The 19,229-nt window shown below is 39.9% G+C and overlaps 1 protein-coding gene across 10 annotated transcripts in view; it reads left to right on the plus strand.

Moving 5' to 3' along the window:
- TBC1D1 (TBC1 domain family member 1) overlaps nucleotides 1-11,939 on the plus strand; it is a 112,737-nt gene extending 100,798 nt beyond the window's left edge. For all 10 annotated transcript variants that reach the window (XM_074587790.1, XM_074587796.1, XM_074587797.1 and 7 more), the window contains 5 exons: nucleotides 36-280; nucleotides 736-895; nucleotides 4,499-4,668; nucleotides 7,539-7,709; nucleotides 9,838-11,939. In XM_074587790.1, the coding sequence (XP_074443891.1) occupies nucleotides 36-280; nucleotides 736-895; nucleotides 4,499-4,668; nucleotides 7,539-7,709; nucleotides 9,838-10,038 (947 nt within the window). In that variant the 3' untranslated portion in view covers nucleotides 10,039-11,939. The remainder of the gene's footprint in view (nucleotides 1-35; nucleotides 281-735; nucleotides 896-4,498; nucleotides 4,669-7,538; nucleotides 7,710-9,837) is intronic.
- Nucleotides 11,940-19,229: the final 7,290 nt, after the last annotated feature.

A 19,229-nucleotide genomic window follows, 5' to 3' on the forward strand; every position in this document is an offset into this window, starting at 1 on the left:
TTAGTTTAAGTTGCTAACTTCAACTGTTTTCACAGGGCGCACGTTTCCAACACATCCATACTTCTCAGCACAGCTGGGAGCTGGGCAGCTGTCACTCTACAATATTTTGAAGGCCTATTCTCTTCTGGACCAGGAAGTAGGATATTGCCAGGGCCTTAGTTTTGTAGCAGGAGTTTTACTACTTCATATGAGTGAAGAAGATGCTTTTAAAATGCTAAAGTTTCTCATGTTTGACGTGGGCCTGAGAAAACAATATCGTCCGGACATGACAATTTTACAGGTATGATTTCACTTTTTCTAATAGAAGGATGCTGGTGGTAAATCATAATAATGCAATATAGATAGCGTTGTCAAAATCTGGACTTGAACTTAAATTCAGTTCTCAAAAGTGGGGAAGGACAATCTGGGAAAAGAATACATCATCTTAAATGCGCTAGTTTCAAATAAAAAGACCATCAGAGAAATAATGAAAACCATAAATGGGAAGAATTCTGTTGGGTGTTGTATGAGATTCAAATGACCTTGAAATAAGCCTGTCATAGGCTCTCAGGGGATCTGTCCTGGTCATCTGTCTTTTAGATGGCTTCTGAGTATTTCTTTTCTTCGCACAATTCCATCCAAACATCAATTAATAAATATCTTTCTCTGTTTCATGTAAGAGTGTGAAGCACGGACTTTGCTACTATGAGTGTTAAAACATGTTCATCTTTCATCTCTTTATCCTTATTCATGCAGATCCAGATGTATCAACTGTCTCGACTACTTCATGACTACCATCGAGATCTCTATAACCATCTAGAGGAACATGAGATTGGCCCCAGCCTCTATGCTGCTCCCTGGTTTCTCACCATGTTTGCCTCCCAGTTTCCCCTCGGATTTGTAGCCAGAGTGTTTGGTAATTCTTCCTAAAACTTCTATCTGTTCTTTTTGAAGTCTTACACGTGGAATCCTGTTATTAGGACGGATTATCATGGATTTGCTCTGCAGAAACATAAGGCTTTTAAACTAATGTTTCTTATCCTTACAATTTTACCCTGACTGATAATCTCACTTTCCGAAAATGTTTGGAAGCGTATGGAGTTTAGGCTCTAAAGTCACTTCTGTTACCTGTTTTTACAATCTACATAAGTGAAGTTCTCTTTTTTTAATTAAATTCCTATTAAGAATTTACCTTGATGCCAATTTATGGATGAATATTTCGTAGATTAATTGTTTGGTGTTTAAGAAAATGCTTTATTTCCTTTTCAGTTGTTTGTTTTTCAATTTCATTATGTGGTACTGGAACATCTGTGATTGGCAGGGCACGTTGCAGCTTTCCCCCCCGATTCCTATCTTTGAAGGGAAATGAAGCTATTTTCATTTTCCTTAGTCAGTCTCACTTACGAGATGTGATGAAGCAATTATGTATTAGACTATTAATATCGACACTTTCCTGACTTAAAAAATTATACTCTCATCTACGACAATAACAAAAAATGAATAGAGATTCCAAGAAGAACCAAGAAGAATCCTGTCCTGTTTCTGTTTAAGGACATGCCACAAGTAGTGCTAGAAGAAATCACAGTGAAAGGGATGGTATAGAGCTAAGTAGAACTATATATCCTGTGATTATCATCTGAGCTCTAGGGAAATCAGCATTATTTATGTTGGGTTTTTTTCCTAGAACAGTTCAAAGTAGGCTAACGTACATCGACAAATATCTAGTTGACAGTAATAATCTGTAGGAATTAAATGAAGTGCTATATGCTAGTATCTTATACTGAGTTTATAATCAGTTCATCTTTCAATTATTCTTAATCATTCATAGTATTGTACATGATAAGAAGAATCTTGGAATTGGACAATTGACTGCAGTATATTTGGATTTCTGCCTTAATACACAGATTAGTATTTTATCTGTCATTGGAGGATTGTAGGGCTTTAGAAAGCAACTATTGTACCTTAGAATAGAAGGCAAAAATACATGATCTTCACAGGCCTGATTTTAGGTCAAGAACAGAAAAACATGTGTGACTGAAACCGTCACCTCTTAAAAATCTCTGATGTTTTTTAGAGGAAGTCCAGCATGACCAACACTTGCAGTTTTTTATGTTTCAAAGTATTTAGTAATTTTCTTAAAACAGTGTTTACTGGAACTATGTAAGTCGAGGACATTGGACGTTCTTTTAACAGTAGAAAGTAAAATCTCATCTTCACCCAAACTGAAGACTCCGAAACACAACTGTAAACCTAAAAAAAGGCTGGAGCTGTCACTTTGCTGGCGGCTGTCGATAGCATGGCAGGTTAGGATCCGATCAGTTCTGACCTATGTGTTCACACACTTTTGCAGAACATACGTATGTTTTCATTGCTCGCTAATTAGAACCCTTGCGATGAAAGAATGTTGCTTTTTAATGCTGAAGTAACTCATCTATAGATTACTAAGCCTGTAAGATTGCACTGACATTTTCTAACGTGGTATCTCTGAGCCCTTGATGTTTGAAGGCCCACTGCTATTTAATAATATAATTGTTACAGGCCACTTCCTTTAGTTTCCCATAGAGTGTACTTTTTGCAAGCATCTTACAAGCAATGTGTAAAAGAAGTGGGCTAGAAAGAGGTTAACCCAAAGACTGTTTTATGGGTCAAATAGCAAAACTCCTTTTAACTTTTTAATTATCTGCCCAAACTTTCAACAATTTTCCTGAGCAGGATTTAATGAAAGTACAGCATTAATAAACATGTGTTCTTTAATACCTCTTACTTACTTATGAATGGAGGAGACTTGGTAGAATAGTGTTTATTTTGGTTCAAGATTGTAGATATAACTTGATGGGTCTTTTTCATCCTGTAGGCTGCCAGTCTTGATGACATTAATTTGGGTACCTTCACTGTACTGTCGTTGGCTGGCAGCCCACTTAACGGGAAGCTTGGGGACTGGATAACAAACAGGTCTTTGTTAAGTACTTGCTGTTTTAAATGAGAGAGGGATTTCAGCTGTATATTACCAGCTCAGCTCATACAGACGTTTGTTAACAACTTATAGGTCACCTTGAGTTAATCTACGTGTCTTTATGAGGTGGGTGCTGAATCATAAATCTGCATTATTTTCAGCTCTGTTTTTTTCACTTTGTGTTTCCTAGCTGTTCTTCAGCATTTCCTGTCCTAATAAATCCTTTCCCTATAAAGCATTTTCCCATAGTTTTCCGTTTCAATAGAGAATTGAGTCAGATACCTGATCTGATACCACTTTTCAATCATTCCCGCCTTTGGATTTTACAGTGAATCAGAGCTGAAAAATTGTACACCACTTTTAGGACAAATGACAGCAAAGGTTTATGGTTAGTTATTATTTGTGCTTTTCTTTCTCAGAGAGAAAGAGAGAGAAGTGAAATGAGTTATGGCTTCAACGTTACAGGCAAAAGAGCACAAGGGGGAATTTTATTCTGATACAAATTTGGAAAGAGAGATTGCTTTTACTAAGCAAGGCAGTTAGCCAGTGCTTTCATGTGTTCTTTACTACATCAGAGATACCTGTGGTTTTGCTAGTAGTTACTTCCCTTACTGTGTGGTGGGTTTTTTCTCTCTTTGTAAGTGATTATGACTTCATTCACAGCTTTGAATACAAAGAAGGGAAAGAACAAGAGAGAAGCCCTCTAAAAATAAATAAATTTAGGAAATATGGAATAAACACACAGTATCTTCTCTTCCTTTTCCACCTTCATAAGTATTGTTTCATATGTTAGATGTTTTTGCCTGTAGCGAGTCCCTCAATAAAAGCAGGAGCAGATTCTGAGTTTTATAGTAGCAGGAAAGTCAAATGCAGGGCAATGCTGTTTATACTGTGTACAGATGGGTTTGGGAAGATGGGTTTCTTGTCTGATGCTTTCATTGCAGTCTTCTATTTCGTTCCTCTATAAAGACAAAGGCAATTTGTAAAGGAAAAGAAAAGAAAGGAAGTTGCATTGAAAGGTCATTATACACTGCGGTTTCAGTGTGCTTGAATGTATGCCAGGTGCTGTCATTGCAAGGCCACCTGCAATATTAACGCTTAAGCTGTATTACTAAGATTTCAAGGTACTTATTAATGTAGCTGTTAGAATATTAACATAAGTGGTTGAGACACATACTTAAAATAAGCACATGCACATGAACATCTCAAAAGAAAAAGCCCCACAAAACCAGTACATGCACAAAAAACTGGCAACACTGACAAACTTGGCTACCTGGTTTATTATGTACTTAGCTCAAATTTGAATTGGATTTTTTTGATGAAAACTCACTAAACAAATTAATAATTGATTGTGTTAGCCAAGTGTGCTATTCACAGTAATAATCTTGATCCTACATAAGTTCTAAAGCCATAGCCATAGTAACAAAAGCACGTGTCTGGCACAGTATGTGTAGCCTCCAAATTGCTCCCATGAGAAGTTGTTGTTCTTGGACATTTTACTGTTTTAATATTCTTGTCAAAAGAGGCGCTTGCTTGATGTACTCTGCTTTTTCTTTGTTTTCACAGACATGCTCTTCCTTCAAGGATCAGAGGCTATATTTAAAGTGGCTTTAAGCCTTTTGGGAAGCCACAAACCCTTGATTCTGCAGCATGAGAACCTAGAAACTATTGTTGATTTTATTAAAAACACTCTCCCCAACTTGGGTTTGGTACAGATGGAAAAGACCATTAGTCAGGTATGAAATAATCCAAACATATGAGTAGAATGCAAAGGAATGCTCTTTTTAACAACTTCTTGACAGAAAAACCACAATGGTGTATTGTGTTACTTCAAGATGAGAATTGCTATTGTACTTCTGAAGGTCTTGAAAACTTTTGGAAGCGTATGACTTGTATGGTACCTCTGCATTCATACATCTACATGTTCATTATGGTCACTTTATGAAGCCTTTAATGAAAATCAGTTTACTTTTTTTTTTCTGAAGTGTGCAACACTTTGTTACTGGCAGCAATATTGCAGCCCGTACACGGTGCATTCCACAAAAAAAAGCAGCAAGGTGGGCTTAAAAGCCTTCTCAATTTTCCTGTCTCCAAAGAATCTTCCTCTCCAAGTCTCATTTCAGAAGCAAAATTTGACTTACAAGAGCCTCACAAACATTGACCTTACTTAATGAAATTAGAAGCCTCCCTATGTTGACTTTGCCTATACTGGCTTTTATGGTGCTGGCTCAGTATGTTCCAACAGCACCTTTGTATTTCTGGCAGGAGAACATGGGGCAGTGCAGTCTCTGGCAGTGAGCAGTCAGCAGTAGACAGCAAAAAATGGGAACCCTTGATACATTTTTTTTTAAAATGGTAGATAAGGAAAATGATGCAATATTGCTAAACTAGCAGAAGGCTGCACACAATAACTATGGAATCTGAGAAAATCGCAAAAAGTTTCAGTTAAGGCTTGCCTGTTTTGAAACCCTAACTGTTACACTTGACATCTCATTTGCAGCAGGCAAAGAGAAGACGGGTTTTAGCCTGTTTTTCTGAAGGCCTTTTATGGCCCAAAAGATGGGGGGTGTACTGTGCAGAACTGCAAATGCCTGTCACTCAGCAAGGGCTGCAGGAGATCTGCAAAACCTGTGGCTTGGTAAGGAAAGTGGGCAGCAGCACAGGACGCTGCAGGGTGCTGGCGAGGGGCTCCCTTCTGATCCCCGTCAGCAAAGCTTCCAGGGGACGTGCTGGAATCAGGACCAGAAAAACTGTATATAGTGCTTACTATCAAAGGAAGGAGGGGAGAGCTAGAAAGCCTGTGTGAGGGGAAGGAGAGCAAGCGATTTCTAGGGGGCGAAGTGTATCGTATGTTACCTGTCAGGCTGAAAGCCTGGAGCGCACGGCTCTGCGGAGACTCACAGTGCTTAGGTGACCTGCAGAAAACCATTGGCTTTGAGCAGAAGGAGGGAGAGAGACTCGTCTTAGGCAGCTCTGACTGCTCTAAATGTAAAGAGGGCAGGTAGAAGTGAGTTGAAGGGAGAGCAGTTCCCCTGCTTTGATCAGGGCTGCCTTTGAAGACTGCAGCTGTTTGACCGGCCCTTCAGTCCATACACAGCTCTGGGGATAATCCCCATCCTCCTCATGCCTTCTGCAGCATGGCCTTTGGTTTACATGCCCTAACGTGCCTTCAGTTAGCTAGTTTTCAAGTCAAGCTTTTGATTTGCCTCATGTTTCCCGCCTTTCAGGTTTGATACTCTGGGTATGACAGCAGGGATTTCCCTCCCCTCTCCAGAGCACAGGGGCTAGAAGTGGCAGAGGTCATGAGAGGAACTAGCATTCTGCCCTGCTCAATTGCAGCGTTTGTTTTCTTGAAATTTCAACAGTGTGTTTTCTCCAGGGATGCTTAAATCCACAGAAAATGGGAGTTCCGTATGTGTGACCAAACTCAAATTAAAATTGCATTTCAGCCTTCTCTACTTAGATGCTCAGTATGTGTTTCTGCTGCTATACAACTATAAGAGAATTTTTCATAGCACATGTAACAGCTGTCAGAAACATTTCATAAAGTGATGTTTTCTTTAACCAACAGTTAAATTTTTGTAGACAAAGCAGATAAAGAAAATAGGAAATAATTATTGTTATTTTGACAGGTATTTAAGATAGGATTTGATATTTGACTAATTTCCAAAAGGATTAAGGTACGAGAGGTTTAAAAATAAAGAATAGCCCTTGAACTTCTATTCTTGGGCTATTTTCCAGATGCATTTTAAAAACAGCTTTTGTTTCTACTATGTTCTGTGGCTGGCACGCTTGTCCTTTCATTTTACCACCTTCACTGCTTTTGGAGGAGATAACTAGCTCAGGGACACTTGAGTCTATTTCCTGAATAATTTGAAGGCAGTTGTTTGCCAAAACCTAGAAAAAGGAAAACACAATATCCATTTTTTCCTTTGGGTCACTCTGTGCACCTCAATTTATTTATCTGCTTTTGAAATAAAAGGTTTTCTTAACATTCATGATTAAGACTGAGCACTCATTTCAGTGATTCATAGTTAACAATAATAGAAATCAGCTTTGACATTACATAGTGTTTCCATTAAGTGTATTAGTGTAAGGATAGATTATTTCATTTTCTTTCAGTATCTAGGAATACTGTAGAATCATAAGTAAATGTAGCAATGTTTACTGTTTTTCATTTAAAGCTTTCCTTCTGCTTAGCCTTACACTTGTACATGTGGCACATGGGCTTGGACCACACTTTTTGAAAGTGACATCTAATTCTGAGTGTGTCTAGGAGGGTTTATACCAAACTGAGATGTATTAAATTTGAAATCTAAAAATACCCTACAAGGTCTACGCTTCTTGAAAACTTTAGTGTAAGTGGTTTTGCTGAAGTCAGGCAGCAAACCAGTAGCAAAGTTTTAAGTAGATCCAGTGCCAATGTGTTGTGCTCTACTGCTTCAATCTTGCCATTTCCAAAGGAGGAAATGTGAATGCCAAAAATTAAGTCCCTTTTTTGTATGCAGTGATTACATATCTAAGTGTAGCTCCATAGATTTTAAAGAATTAAATGAACTATGGTTTTGATCTGCACATCACCTAATAATATTTTTATATACAACAGGTGTTTGAAATGGATATTGCCAAGCAGTTGCAAGCTTATGAAGTGGAATACCATGTGCTTCAGGATGAGCTTATAGATTCATCTTTAAATGACAATCAGAGACTGGATAAATTAGAAAAGGCAAACACTAGCTTACGCAAACAAAACTTTGAACTCCTGGAAGAACTGCAGGTACAATTTATTTTTCATATTTAATTAACATTCTAATTTATCCACCTTTTCAGAAGAGAACATCCCACACTAAGGTTCAGGAGACACTGGCATTTGGTCTAGTGACTTTAAAGTGTAGCTACTTGCAATTTTGTTTAGTTTAGCATTTAGAGTTTAAATGCAGAAGAAATTCTGAGGGGGGGCATGGATAAGAGCATATGTGAAGTGAAATGAAAGGTTGATTCATCACACTGTCTCCTCTCTTGTAATTAAAATCATAGCTGTAGAAGATGACTAAAAATACACAAAGTGCATTCTCAACTTCATTTTTACACTTTCAGTCACTGCTTTATTACAGCAGGGATGCTAGTCTATCATGAATGGGAAAGCTAATGCCAGTGTTACAATTTAGAGATACCTCAGACATGGGATACATTGTCTATAAAGACATATTCTTTCTTACAAAGTTTTTTTTTAAACTGTTATCCAGACTGTTTAGACAATATGTGAAATAATAATTTCTAACATATGCTCAGTGCCTGTTCAGTCTGCAGCTTTTTCAGAAGGAGTACACCTGGTGTCTGTAGGGGTTATTCTTTGCTTAACTGTTCAAGAGGTCAGCTTATGGCTGCTGTATAACAGGACACTTGTTATAAAACTTTTGACCATGAATTTAGTTTGATGAAGAAAGGGACTTCAAGGGTAAGAAGCAGATGTTTCAAGCCTCTTGATTATTGTTCAAGACATAGATTTTGTAAGACAATAGGTGAGGGAAGGATTTCAGGTTTCTCAGCTGTTGGTCCTGTATTGTGACGAAAGCTAGCCAACTGTGCAGACTTAGGTTGCCTCTCCTAACGAAAATTTGCTTAAGCTGTAAATTCTGATCCTGTGAGAACTGAACCTTTTTAAGGTTCTAAGATGAGCCTTAGGGAAGTCAGAAGAAGAGATACTCCTCTGCAAGGTATTTTCATAAAGCTTCAGGCACATGGGCAAGGAAATTCTTGAATGTAGCATAGGGGAGAGGGGCTTCTGGGATGAGATTTAAGATGTGACGTCCCATGGATACCCAAATCAGGGGATCTTCCACCTCTTCCTGCCCCTACAGACTTGGCAGCCGTAAGCAGTTTTTTACAAAGCTTATCTCCACCTGAGTGCTGGCAAGTCAGCACCTAACATCATAATGGGGAACTTAACTGTCTGTAGTGTTGGAGCAATCCCACTGTCTTGGAGGTGGGCTTCACAGCTTTCGTTCCCTAAGGTGAAAGGTCACCCTTTGCTGATGGGAGGAAAATGCATCACCAAACAATGTGGGTCATGGTTTCTCAATATTTCGCCCCCAAAGGCTGAACTTTTTAACCCAGCATAATTACATTAAGGGCAGTGAGCTCATCAGAAAGGCAGACACTTCCCTGAAAGCGAATACCATCCAGTGCTCTTGTCTCCAAATGTTATCCAGCACTGAAACTTCCAAACAGATCTCTGCTTTTGTCAAAGTACCTCAGCAACAGACTTCATGTGATGAGTTTGAATGATATAATACATTGTTTCGCCATGAAGTAGAATGCCCATATGTGCAGCCTTTCAAAGGAGAATTCTGAAATTTTTCAAGATGTGTTGTCCATTTGCATGTTACACTAAATCCCCTCCTCCCCTTTTGCCTCCAAATCTGGCATTTGTTGGACCCAATGTCGAGATGAAATGAGGATGCCAGTAACAGGCTGCGTTGTCTTTGCTTTGCAAAGCACGTGGAATTCAACAAATATGCCTGGCCAACTGATTCCCAACTGACCCATACAGAAGCTTATCCTAACCTGCAGTTCTTTGGTGTATAATTTGCAGGCTTAGTAACTTTCTAATTTCATTACTTTGCATTATATTCTGAGTTTAATTGTAAACTAATCAAAGCAATCAAGTAGAGAGGGAAGTTTCTTGTTGTAGGCAAAACCATAGCTGTAGTCTAAAGTACACAGATCTAATAAAATTCATGCTTGCATTTACCTTTGCAATTTTTCATCATTTGGAAAGTATTTTATATGTATTAATGTATCTCAAAAATAGTTTAAAGTTGGTGTCAGTTATTAATGAATTTCCTTTTTTTTTTTTTCTTCCCCTTCTTCCTCCCCCTCCTCCTTTCTTCTTACTTTGAAAGGTGGCTAATGGAAAGATCCAAAACCTTGAAGCCACAGTAGAGCTTTTGTTGACCAATGAAAGCAAATTGAAGCAGTCCGTTCTCACTCTTGAGCAGGAGCGAGCAGCTTTGCTGAAAGCAGTGGAAGAAATGCAGAAAAAGACTGGAGATACAGATGGGAAGCCTCTACTTACTAGACAACACCACATGGATGCTGACTGACATTGACAGTTGTAATGGAGCAGAGAAGCTGAGCAAGAAACAAAGGGAAGAACTGGGTCTTTTTGTCATGATCCATGGGGATTTGACATTGTCACCTTCGTTGTACATGCCTTACTGTAGCAAAGCAAGATACAGGCATGATGGCTTCCCATATCAGAGAAGCTGGTTTCTCGGGGAGAAGGCCCTTTCTTCTTAGTATGTAGAAATACTATGAACCATTTTAATGCCACACAATACTAAGCAGGAGAAACTTTATAGTGCGTGCAGTCATACCCAGTACGCTGTAAAGATGTCATGGATTCTTCCATAAGTGCTTCTTAACCTAAGTGCTTTGTGCTTATCACATATTTTGTTTGTGTGTAGATCACCACCATATTAAATAGCACATCCTTTAGAAGGTCCTTTGAAGAAATATGTCAGTGTAAAACCTTTGAATGGATGACTGCCCCATTGCAGATATGCAGTGGTGACATTTATGGAGAGTTTTGTGATTGGACTTGAGATATTTTTGACAGTCTAATTCCCCTACAGCTTGACTGGGTTCTGTTAATTATGTTGTTTACGCTTCAGAAAACTGCTTCCTGATGCTTGAAGGTGTCAATCCATTGGACTCCAGAGAGCTGGACTTCATCATATGTAACTATGCATAATTGGGGGGATACCATCTGTTTTTATAAGTACGTTGTTTTAGTACACCTTTTGTTTAACAATCATTAATTTAGTGTATTGTTAGTTGGCATTATCTGATAAACATACTGTATATAGTAACTGCATTACGCTTAACAAAATACACTGACGTTGGTTTGGTGAAGCCTGGTGACTCTTGCAGCATTATCCAAGGATTTATATTCAGGCTCTTCAAGTTTCATCTTATTTATTTCTGATCTGTTGTGTGATGTAAGACATCCTTTTGCTGGGAAACTAACACCCACTGTCATATCTTTCCCCTTACTTGGTACTTTGTGCCCACCCATCCTCTGGGAAATGTTATTCTTTAAGACTTTTTCTGGAGCCGTGGAGGCATATCATCAGCTTCATGTTGTGCCAGATATGCTTACACTATTTTATAAAGGGTATGGCAGTTTAAATTAGGACATCATTCTTTTTACAACGCATCTTTCGAGCAAGATTACACCTTAAAAAAAAAAAACAAAAAACTCACTTGCTTTAATACAATGAAAATAGTTATCAGGCCAGTTAAAGCCACACTGCTACAAGTGCAATAATATCCATGGATATCCAGTTGTTTGGGTTTGCTTCAGAATTAGCAATAGTGCCATAGTTTTGTTCAGTCCCCAAGCACAGAGTTAATAGGCATTGATGTTTTGTTATGGTGGAGATTTACGCAGGAGATGTGATTTTTATTTTATTTTTTTTCTTAAATTGATGTTTTTATTTTTAAAACTTCAAAGCACACAGTTTTTTCTCTGACTGGCAATGTAGAAAAGGTTTTGTTTTGCTTTTTCCTTTTCTCATGCAAATCACCCTGACACATTGTGGTTGTAATGTAAGAGGAGATCTGTAACATTCATCTACTGTGCAGAACAGATACCTCTATGTAGGTCAAAAAGAAAAAGAGAATTTACTCTTCAATTTCTAGAAGCTTTGTTTGACTCTGTCGTGTCTTAAATATGTCCAATTCTTGCAAATCCACTCTGTATTCACTTAGTATTGAAATGCCAGATAAATCAGTTATTATTAATCCATTTACCTCTTAGGCTTGTTTTTTTTTTTTAATTTGGAAATCCATATTGAAGCTCATGCTTCATGTTTAAAATTTTGTCATAATGGACCTTATGCTGTTAGAGCACTCAGTAATGTTGCATTTTTACAGCATAGTGCCATAATTCATACACTGACTTTTTAACAAGAGCAATAAAAATAATAATAATGTATTCCTACATCCATGTTCGTACATTTATTGACATCTAAAAACAAAAACATAGTTGGTGGGGTGACAGTTCAGAACTGTGTAAGATGAGACTTTGCCTGAAAGAACAAAGAACAGTACCGTCTACAGTGGTTATCAATGAAAACTCTTAGTCCTCAGACTCTTCTAAATGTGTTAAGGATCCAGTTGTGGTCTTGGGACCTGCATGTGCATATGTTGACTAAGGTGAAGTATGTTCCACACGGCTCCAAGGATGCATTCCTTTTTGTGATGTTTTGCTTCTCTGCTGGGGTAAGTGGAGGACTGCCAGTCCAAAGCCTTTTATTGAGAATTCCAGAAGTGCACTTAGATGAGAACCAAAGTCACTGTTCTCAACATGCACAAATGTGGTAAATAGATAACAAGCAATTTTTTGCTTTTGTGACTTTATAGATGTAACTGTTTCACCGAACAAGGGAGGTGAATTTTCTGTGGGTACAAATGCATTTTCTATTTGTGCATATGCAAATTAGTATGATTTTGTTAAATATGTAAATGCCTGGCAAAGTGAGGGATCGTGCCATCCACTGGTCCAGGGGCTGAACATGAATGGAATAGCTGATTTAAGCCTTTCTGCTGCTTACGCTGAAGCAGATATATGGTGTGTTGCTTCAGTATGTCTTTCCCCATCCTGTGCTAGTTTGTGTCACCAGACCTCTCTGGTTCAAGAGGCCAAAGTAGAGGAGTGTGGAGGAAGGTAATATCAATTACGCAGTTCCCAACTTTGGAAAAGATTTGGGCTTTTCTCTTCAGAAGTAGGAGACAGAAGTAATAGAGCCCAGAGCTAGTCCCAGATACTTGCATGTTTCTCCAGCTATACTCTGTAGCTGAGCATCCTTAAGAATGTGTGAAATCAGATCTCCTGTTGTCTGAGTACCAGCAATTGTCATCCTATGAACAATTGTCTTCCATATGAACAGTAATTTCTGATTCAGAGAATATTCCAAAAAAAACCCTGCAAATCCATACGCTGGCCCTCAGCAGGAATCCCAAAGGAACCACCCCTGGAAAAGCGAAGTTGAAATAATCAACATTTTCTTCATGTCACATCTGCAGATACAAATCCCCAGGAGTGATGTTTAGTTTTTGAAAAAAAAGAAAAAACAGTGAAGAAGGAAGGACGGAAGGAGTTCACTTGTATGCACAACCTAGGCAGAGGCTTCCAAAGGTGCATGACTTAGGCAGCAAAGTGTGAGTGTGCTAGTGAACAACATTGATGCCGTCATCCAGAGAGAGGTTAGCCTGAAACGTGGAAAGAACTAGTGTTGGCATGTGCAACAAGAAAAAGGCGGCTGCTCTAAAACCATAGCAGTGAACAGCTCTGCATAGCTGCAGGACCTGCTGTGGTGCGCTGCGGTCACCCAGTTCTGGGGTGGTTTTTTTTCCAACTAGTGCAAGTGGTAGTTTGTGGTAGGTACTTGTGACTCCCTGTGCTTCTGGCTGTTTGATGTACTTTTATATTTTGCCCTGTTGTCTATTTCCACAGATCGTTACTTAATACAGAACCTGAGAATGATGATACAGCGCCTATCATGTGGGAAAGTCAAAGCACTTTCATAAAGGCATGTATTACTGGTCTTCCCTTGTTCAGAGTGAGAATTGAGTCACAAAGAAGTTCAATGAGTTGCACCAAATATTTCAGTTTCTCACTGGTTGCTGGCACTGAAATCCGGATCTTCTAAGTCCCGGTCAAACTGTCTTGCTAGTTGTCTGAAAGATTCTTCCAGAAGGTCTGTAACATGTACACTATACAGTGCTCTGCCAAAACACTGTAAAACAGGAAGCACAGTTACTGGAACCTTGTCCTTTCCTGACAGCTATACCTCCCTCCCAGCAACAACTCTCTCAGTCCTACTAAAACATATTGTCTCGTCTGCTGGTACCTCCTCTGCAGGTACCTAGCAGCACCCTCCAACTCTTGCTTGATACACTGGAATAGGGCCGCTGCCAGCAGTCCTGAGTAGCAAGGACTGTAGTATAGCATCACCAGTCAGCCAATGTTCTTGGGATTTTTTTCAAACATAGTAATCTTTGGTAAGAATTGCCATTACTTAGGACAAAGTCATAAAACTGCAGCTAGTAGGACTCTGAATGACGGACAGTAATCTACACAGAGCAAAAAGGACAACGGAGCTAGTGCTTTTTCTCCTTTGGGATCTTCCTCCACCATACAATGGAGCAAGGAGCTGAATCCAGGTTTTTTGACTTCAAGTCCACCACAATAGCTGCTGCAATTCCACCACAATAAAAGAGCCTTGGTATGTCAACATGGCAGAGCGCAACACCACTTCTTAGCCAAGTCAGCTGGGATAGTGTCAGTGCCCGCGGTTCCCCTCTCCCCTAGGGGTATGGCTGCTTACTTAGATAATGCAGACATCTACCTTTGAGGCACTTTGGGCCTGCAGCGGCTTCTGGCCTCAATGCCTGCTGGCCTTGCAGCCATTCAACAAAAAGCTGGAAGAAGTGAGGTGCTTCCCACCCTGCCACCATCTCTTAGGAGCTGCATTTAAGCTGAGGCTCTTGTGCTTGGTCCCTGCCTGAGCTGTGTTGCGGCCACACTTGCGTCTGGCTGTGTACCCGTGTTGATCCTGACTACAGACTTGGCTTCCTGGCTTGACCTCAGACCTGCCCCACCACCACAGCCTTGTCTGGTGACCTGGACTCCCGACCTGCCTTGCTTGTCCTTTTTGGGCCCTCGTCAGTAAGTTGCCCCCCTCGCCGGCCTGCCTGTCGCCCTCAGCTCCTGGCTCACTTTCCCCTTCAGAGCAGCACCTGCCCTTGCTGTTCCCCAGCACACAGCCCCATAGCTCAAGTTGCATGTCTACGTTGCTTCTGATTCCAGCGCTGGGCTGGTCAGAGCTTGTTTAGGTGTCTCCACATGCCACTGCTCTTTATTGAGCAAGCAAGCCAGTTCTCTTAGAGCTTGCTTAGGGACCTCCAACACAATGGTCTCACTGTGTAACAGGGCCCTTACTAGTCTCCCATCTGTTTCAAAATACTGTGATCACATTCTTTTCCACATCAAACAGTGCACCATATTTGCCTACTGTGTTGGTGACACCAAAAAAGCGCCTAAAATGAATGCATTTCAATTACAGCTGGATGAATGCCATGGTTGCTCGAGGCACCTTACATCATTGCACAGTATTTGTACTGTGTCACGCCCTGTGAGGTGAAGTGATTTTTCTTTAACAGAGCTTTACTAGAACAGGTACGTGGGAGGGAGAAGAACGCTGACAGCCGAGCTAACCGTCGGGAGTGCAACCTAGCACTGCCTTCGGAAGGCACATGTGTGGCTCACACCCACTCACTTTTACATAACCTAAATTAGGGTGGATCACCAGGTACTCATTTGCTCATGCAGCTGCCAGAAAGAATTCCTTTCATCTAAACAGACCTGAGGCTGCAAGTATTCAGTGCCTCAAAGTAGGCCTTTTCAGCATAACCCAAAGCAAATCAGTAAGTACTTCATTATGTAGAAGACTCTATCTATTCCTTTGTATAAATGGATTTTTTTCTTCTGTCTAATTGTATCATGTATTTCTATGGTGTTAGAAAAGCTTTGGGGTGATAGATGCTAAAAGATGATGAAACTTCTCTTACAGAGAGAACAGAGTTGATTAAAACAGGGGTTCTGGAGAAGCTTGTGCTAGGTCCTGTCCCCGACTTTTCTCATGCAACATTTCAGAACCCCAAAGAGATTTTAGGAAATTTTTGTGACATTTCTAAAGTGTTATATTTCACAAGTAGAAACTTCTGCTACAGAAAGAGATGAAAGCAGGATTCTGCCTTTGATGAGGAGTAAAATGACCAACAAAGATGTTCTGACAACAGTCATATTGGTCGTCAGCTCAACTGGATGCCCACTTCTTTCTGTTTCTAGCACTCTTCTGTAACACCTTTCCTTTTGTTAACATTTCACACTAGACTGCTTGTCTACAAAGGAGATATAAATACATTTTTCATTTTCCAGCTAAAAGTGGAATATGATAATTACCTTTTGTATCTGTCTGTTCTTCTGTTACTAATGAGACGGCGAGTTTCCATTTCTCGCTAGTTATTTGCAAGTCAGTCTAATCAAGATGGTCCTCAGGACAAAAAAGTCTTCCTGCTGCAGCTTGATTCACCCAACTTCTCTTGAAAGCGAGGCGTTTTAGACTGTTTAACTACTATTTAAGAAGTTTCAAAGTTCTGTTGTCTCAGTATTTTTTTTCATAAGCTGTTACAGGATGAACGTATGTTTAAGATGAATATTTATAGCACTTCTCTATAGAGTCTTTTTCCATGTTTCCGACATCTGATGCTTAGGATGTTGGCTCTGTAGATAGTGGAATGTCTTGCAATGTCAAAGATTTGGAATTGCCAAGGCAACGGTTGACTCAAAGAGCATGTTTCTTCCATGTATTAGTTAAGATGAGCTGAGTAGCTTGACTAGTTGGCCACCGATTGGGACGTTGAGCTCATGAAACCATAGATTCTTGATGGGATTATTTGTACGTGTAACTTGTTATTTGCACTTTTCTCCTAGGGCATATCACAAAAAAAAATGATCCCAAAACAAACTAAACAAAGCCTGAAATGTGGTTCCTGTTTAGCATTTAATGGCCTGCTACAGCAATTGTGTCTAGTATTTTTTGGTAAGGAATCTCAAATGGTGGTTTCAGTGGTTAGAGACTGAGGTAGCAAGAGGATACAGAGGAGCAGTGAACCTTGCAATTGGCAAAGTAGCAATATAATTAACAGTATGTAAGTAAGGAATGATTACAGAGCCTTTGGAGTGCATTCTATACAGTAAACTTCTCAAGAAAGTTGTTGATAAACTTTATGCTCATTTTGAGAGAAGGAAAAACCAAGATGCTTATTAAAAATGGAAAGAGATGAACTGTCAAGATGGGAATATGTAGGGCCAGCCACGATAAAGCCATGACGTTTTCAAGAGCTGCAGCAAGATGTCTAGATATGAATAAATGAAGAGGTATGAATGCAAATATCCAATGACCTGAGAGGCAGTACAAATCTGAGCATAGTCAAATAATCTGAGTAAGTCTCAGAAAACCTTCAGGGTTTTTTGCAGTTCCTGATGGAGTTCATAGAGGCAGGCCTCAGTGAAAGCAAGGTTTCTCTGATGAAGAAAATGTGCTGTTTTTTTCAAACAGTGGAGAAAGTTAAACAAGACCTGATCATCTGGTCAGGAAAGGTTGCTTCCTGCTAGAATGGAAAATAAAAGAAGACTTTTTAATTCAAAAATATCCTCCAGCAGCCTCTGGCATATTTCTGGTATACACTGATGTCTTCATGGTGATGAGCACAATCTTCAGTTTCAATAGTACCGAGCGACAACAATCAAATAACAATTTAAATAGCAACTTCCAGCCATGGACACTTTTACGATGGGTAACCTTGCTGGACCTGAAATGACAACAGTCCGTGATGCTGGTCTATCAGCATAAGGCCTCTGCTTGAAACTTTTGTTGGTGACACCTGCCACCTACCTTACCTTTAACAACAAGAAAAAGGGATTAATTCACAAAATTTGGATTTTATTGTTTGACTGTCAAATTTGTGACCTTAACTTCATTGTTTGGCATAAGCTACTAAACTACACCAACAGAGTCGAAAGATTGCTTTAATGCACTGAGTGCAGGAGGACAATAAAAAGGATGGTGAGGCAGAACGCATGGAGGTGTTTTACCCTACCTGCACAGAAATTATATCTGCAGGAACTGCAGCTGGCTCACTTGGCTCCCGCAGGATTTAATGGGATTGTGTGACAGAGTCGTATATAACTACTGACTTCAGTGTTTCTGTGTGCTAGTTTAATTACGCCAGCTAGCGTGAGAGGTGCCATAGCAAGCCGTTAGCCATACGCTGGTAGCTGCCAAGCTCTCTATGGGGTAGGAAAAATAAGTCTGTGTTAGCCTAAATCAAGTATGCATAAACAGCGTGTTCTATCCTCAGAGCATCTTTAGAGATCCAAAATTATTAGCATTTGTTAAAAAAAAAAAAGCAACATTTCAGATTCTCTCATAATTTGTTGCAAGCATCTCAGTTACAAAAAGGAGTACTATTTTAACCAGGGCAAATGTTTACAAGACATTACTAAATAGGCTCATATTAAGACAACAATTGCTTAAAAATGTGGACAAAATAAGAAATATATATTTGGACTTTTGAGTGGATCTGTGCTATTCGTTATTTGCTGAGTGTGTGCCCCAAGTACAGTAAATTCCTGCTTCCCCTTTTTAAAAACTTCTTGCCTCAACAAAGGATAAAAAATTCCATTGTCAGCTTTTGCTTAAAAAAGAAGTAGGAAGTTCTATGATTAAAGGAACATGAGTGTATGTGAGAGGAGGAAATGAGAGTTTCAGAAGCAAAGAGCTGACAGCAGGGATTTACCCAAACCTTTGTATGACCTCCAGAGAGATCCCAGCAAACAACATGCAACATCTCACTGCTGTGGCCTGCAAATTTCAGGAATTTTTAGTCACTGCATTATGATCTCAGAGAAAAGGTGATAGTACGCTTTCCCTTGAAATGCCCCTTCTGTATTCCCCTCCCAACAGCTACTCTATCTTGCACGTAACACAGATACAAGGCAAAACATCTGCAAGCTCTGTTGTCTGTCACATAACCACCATGTTACGATGAGCCAGCCAGCCAAGAGGAAAAACTTAGGTCACTGGGGACTAAGGTACTTGCCTGTGGGGTCCACAAGACCTGCTCTCTACTGACTCCAATCCTGTGTATTTTGGTGAGGCATACCTTCTGGAAAACCAGCAGGATATGATCCAGCAGGCATCAAGAGGTGAGGACTCTTCCACTTTCCATTACAGTTTGGTCTAGAGAGAAGGTCAAACAAGAATGAAAGGCTGAAAACTCTACAGAGCCAACAGACGTCTGTTGTTGGTCAGGCAGATCAACCATTGGAGTAAATTCTTAAAAGATTTTGCTTTCTCCCACATTGCCTTTGTTATCAAGTGTGGTTTCTGCCCAGCAGTTGTTGGTACTGCCAGCCCTCTCGCCTGTACTAAGGAAACCAAGGGTGTGGGCAGTCTGAAAGCTTTTATGCATGTCAGGATCTTGCTTTTTCAATCCACGACTGAAGGATGTATGTTAGGCCATGTCCCATTCCCGCCACATGGTTTCAAAGCCAGTTCCTCCCTTCAGTTCCTGATCCTTGGCTGCTTTCTCGAGGCATGTCTCCACACTTCTCTAGTGGTAGTAGATTTTAAAAAAAGCTGTCTGTGATGTGAGATATACC

The sequence above is a fragment of the Larus michahellis genome, chromosome 5 (assembly GCF_964199755.1).
Source record: "Larus michahellis chromosome 5, bLarMic1.1, whole genome shotgun sequence".
Lineage (NCBI taxonomy): Eukaryota > Metazoa > Chordata > Aves > Charadriiformes > Laridae > Larus > Larus michahellis.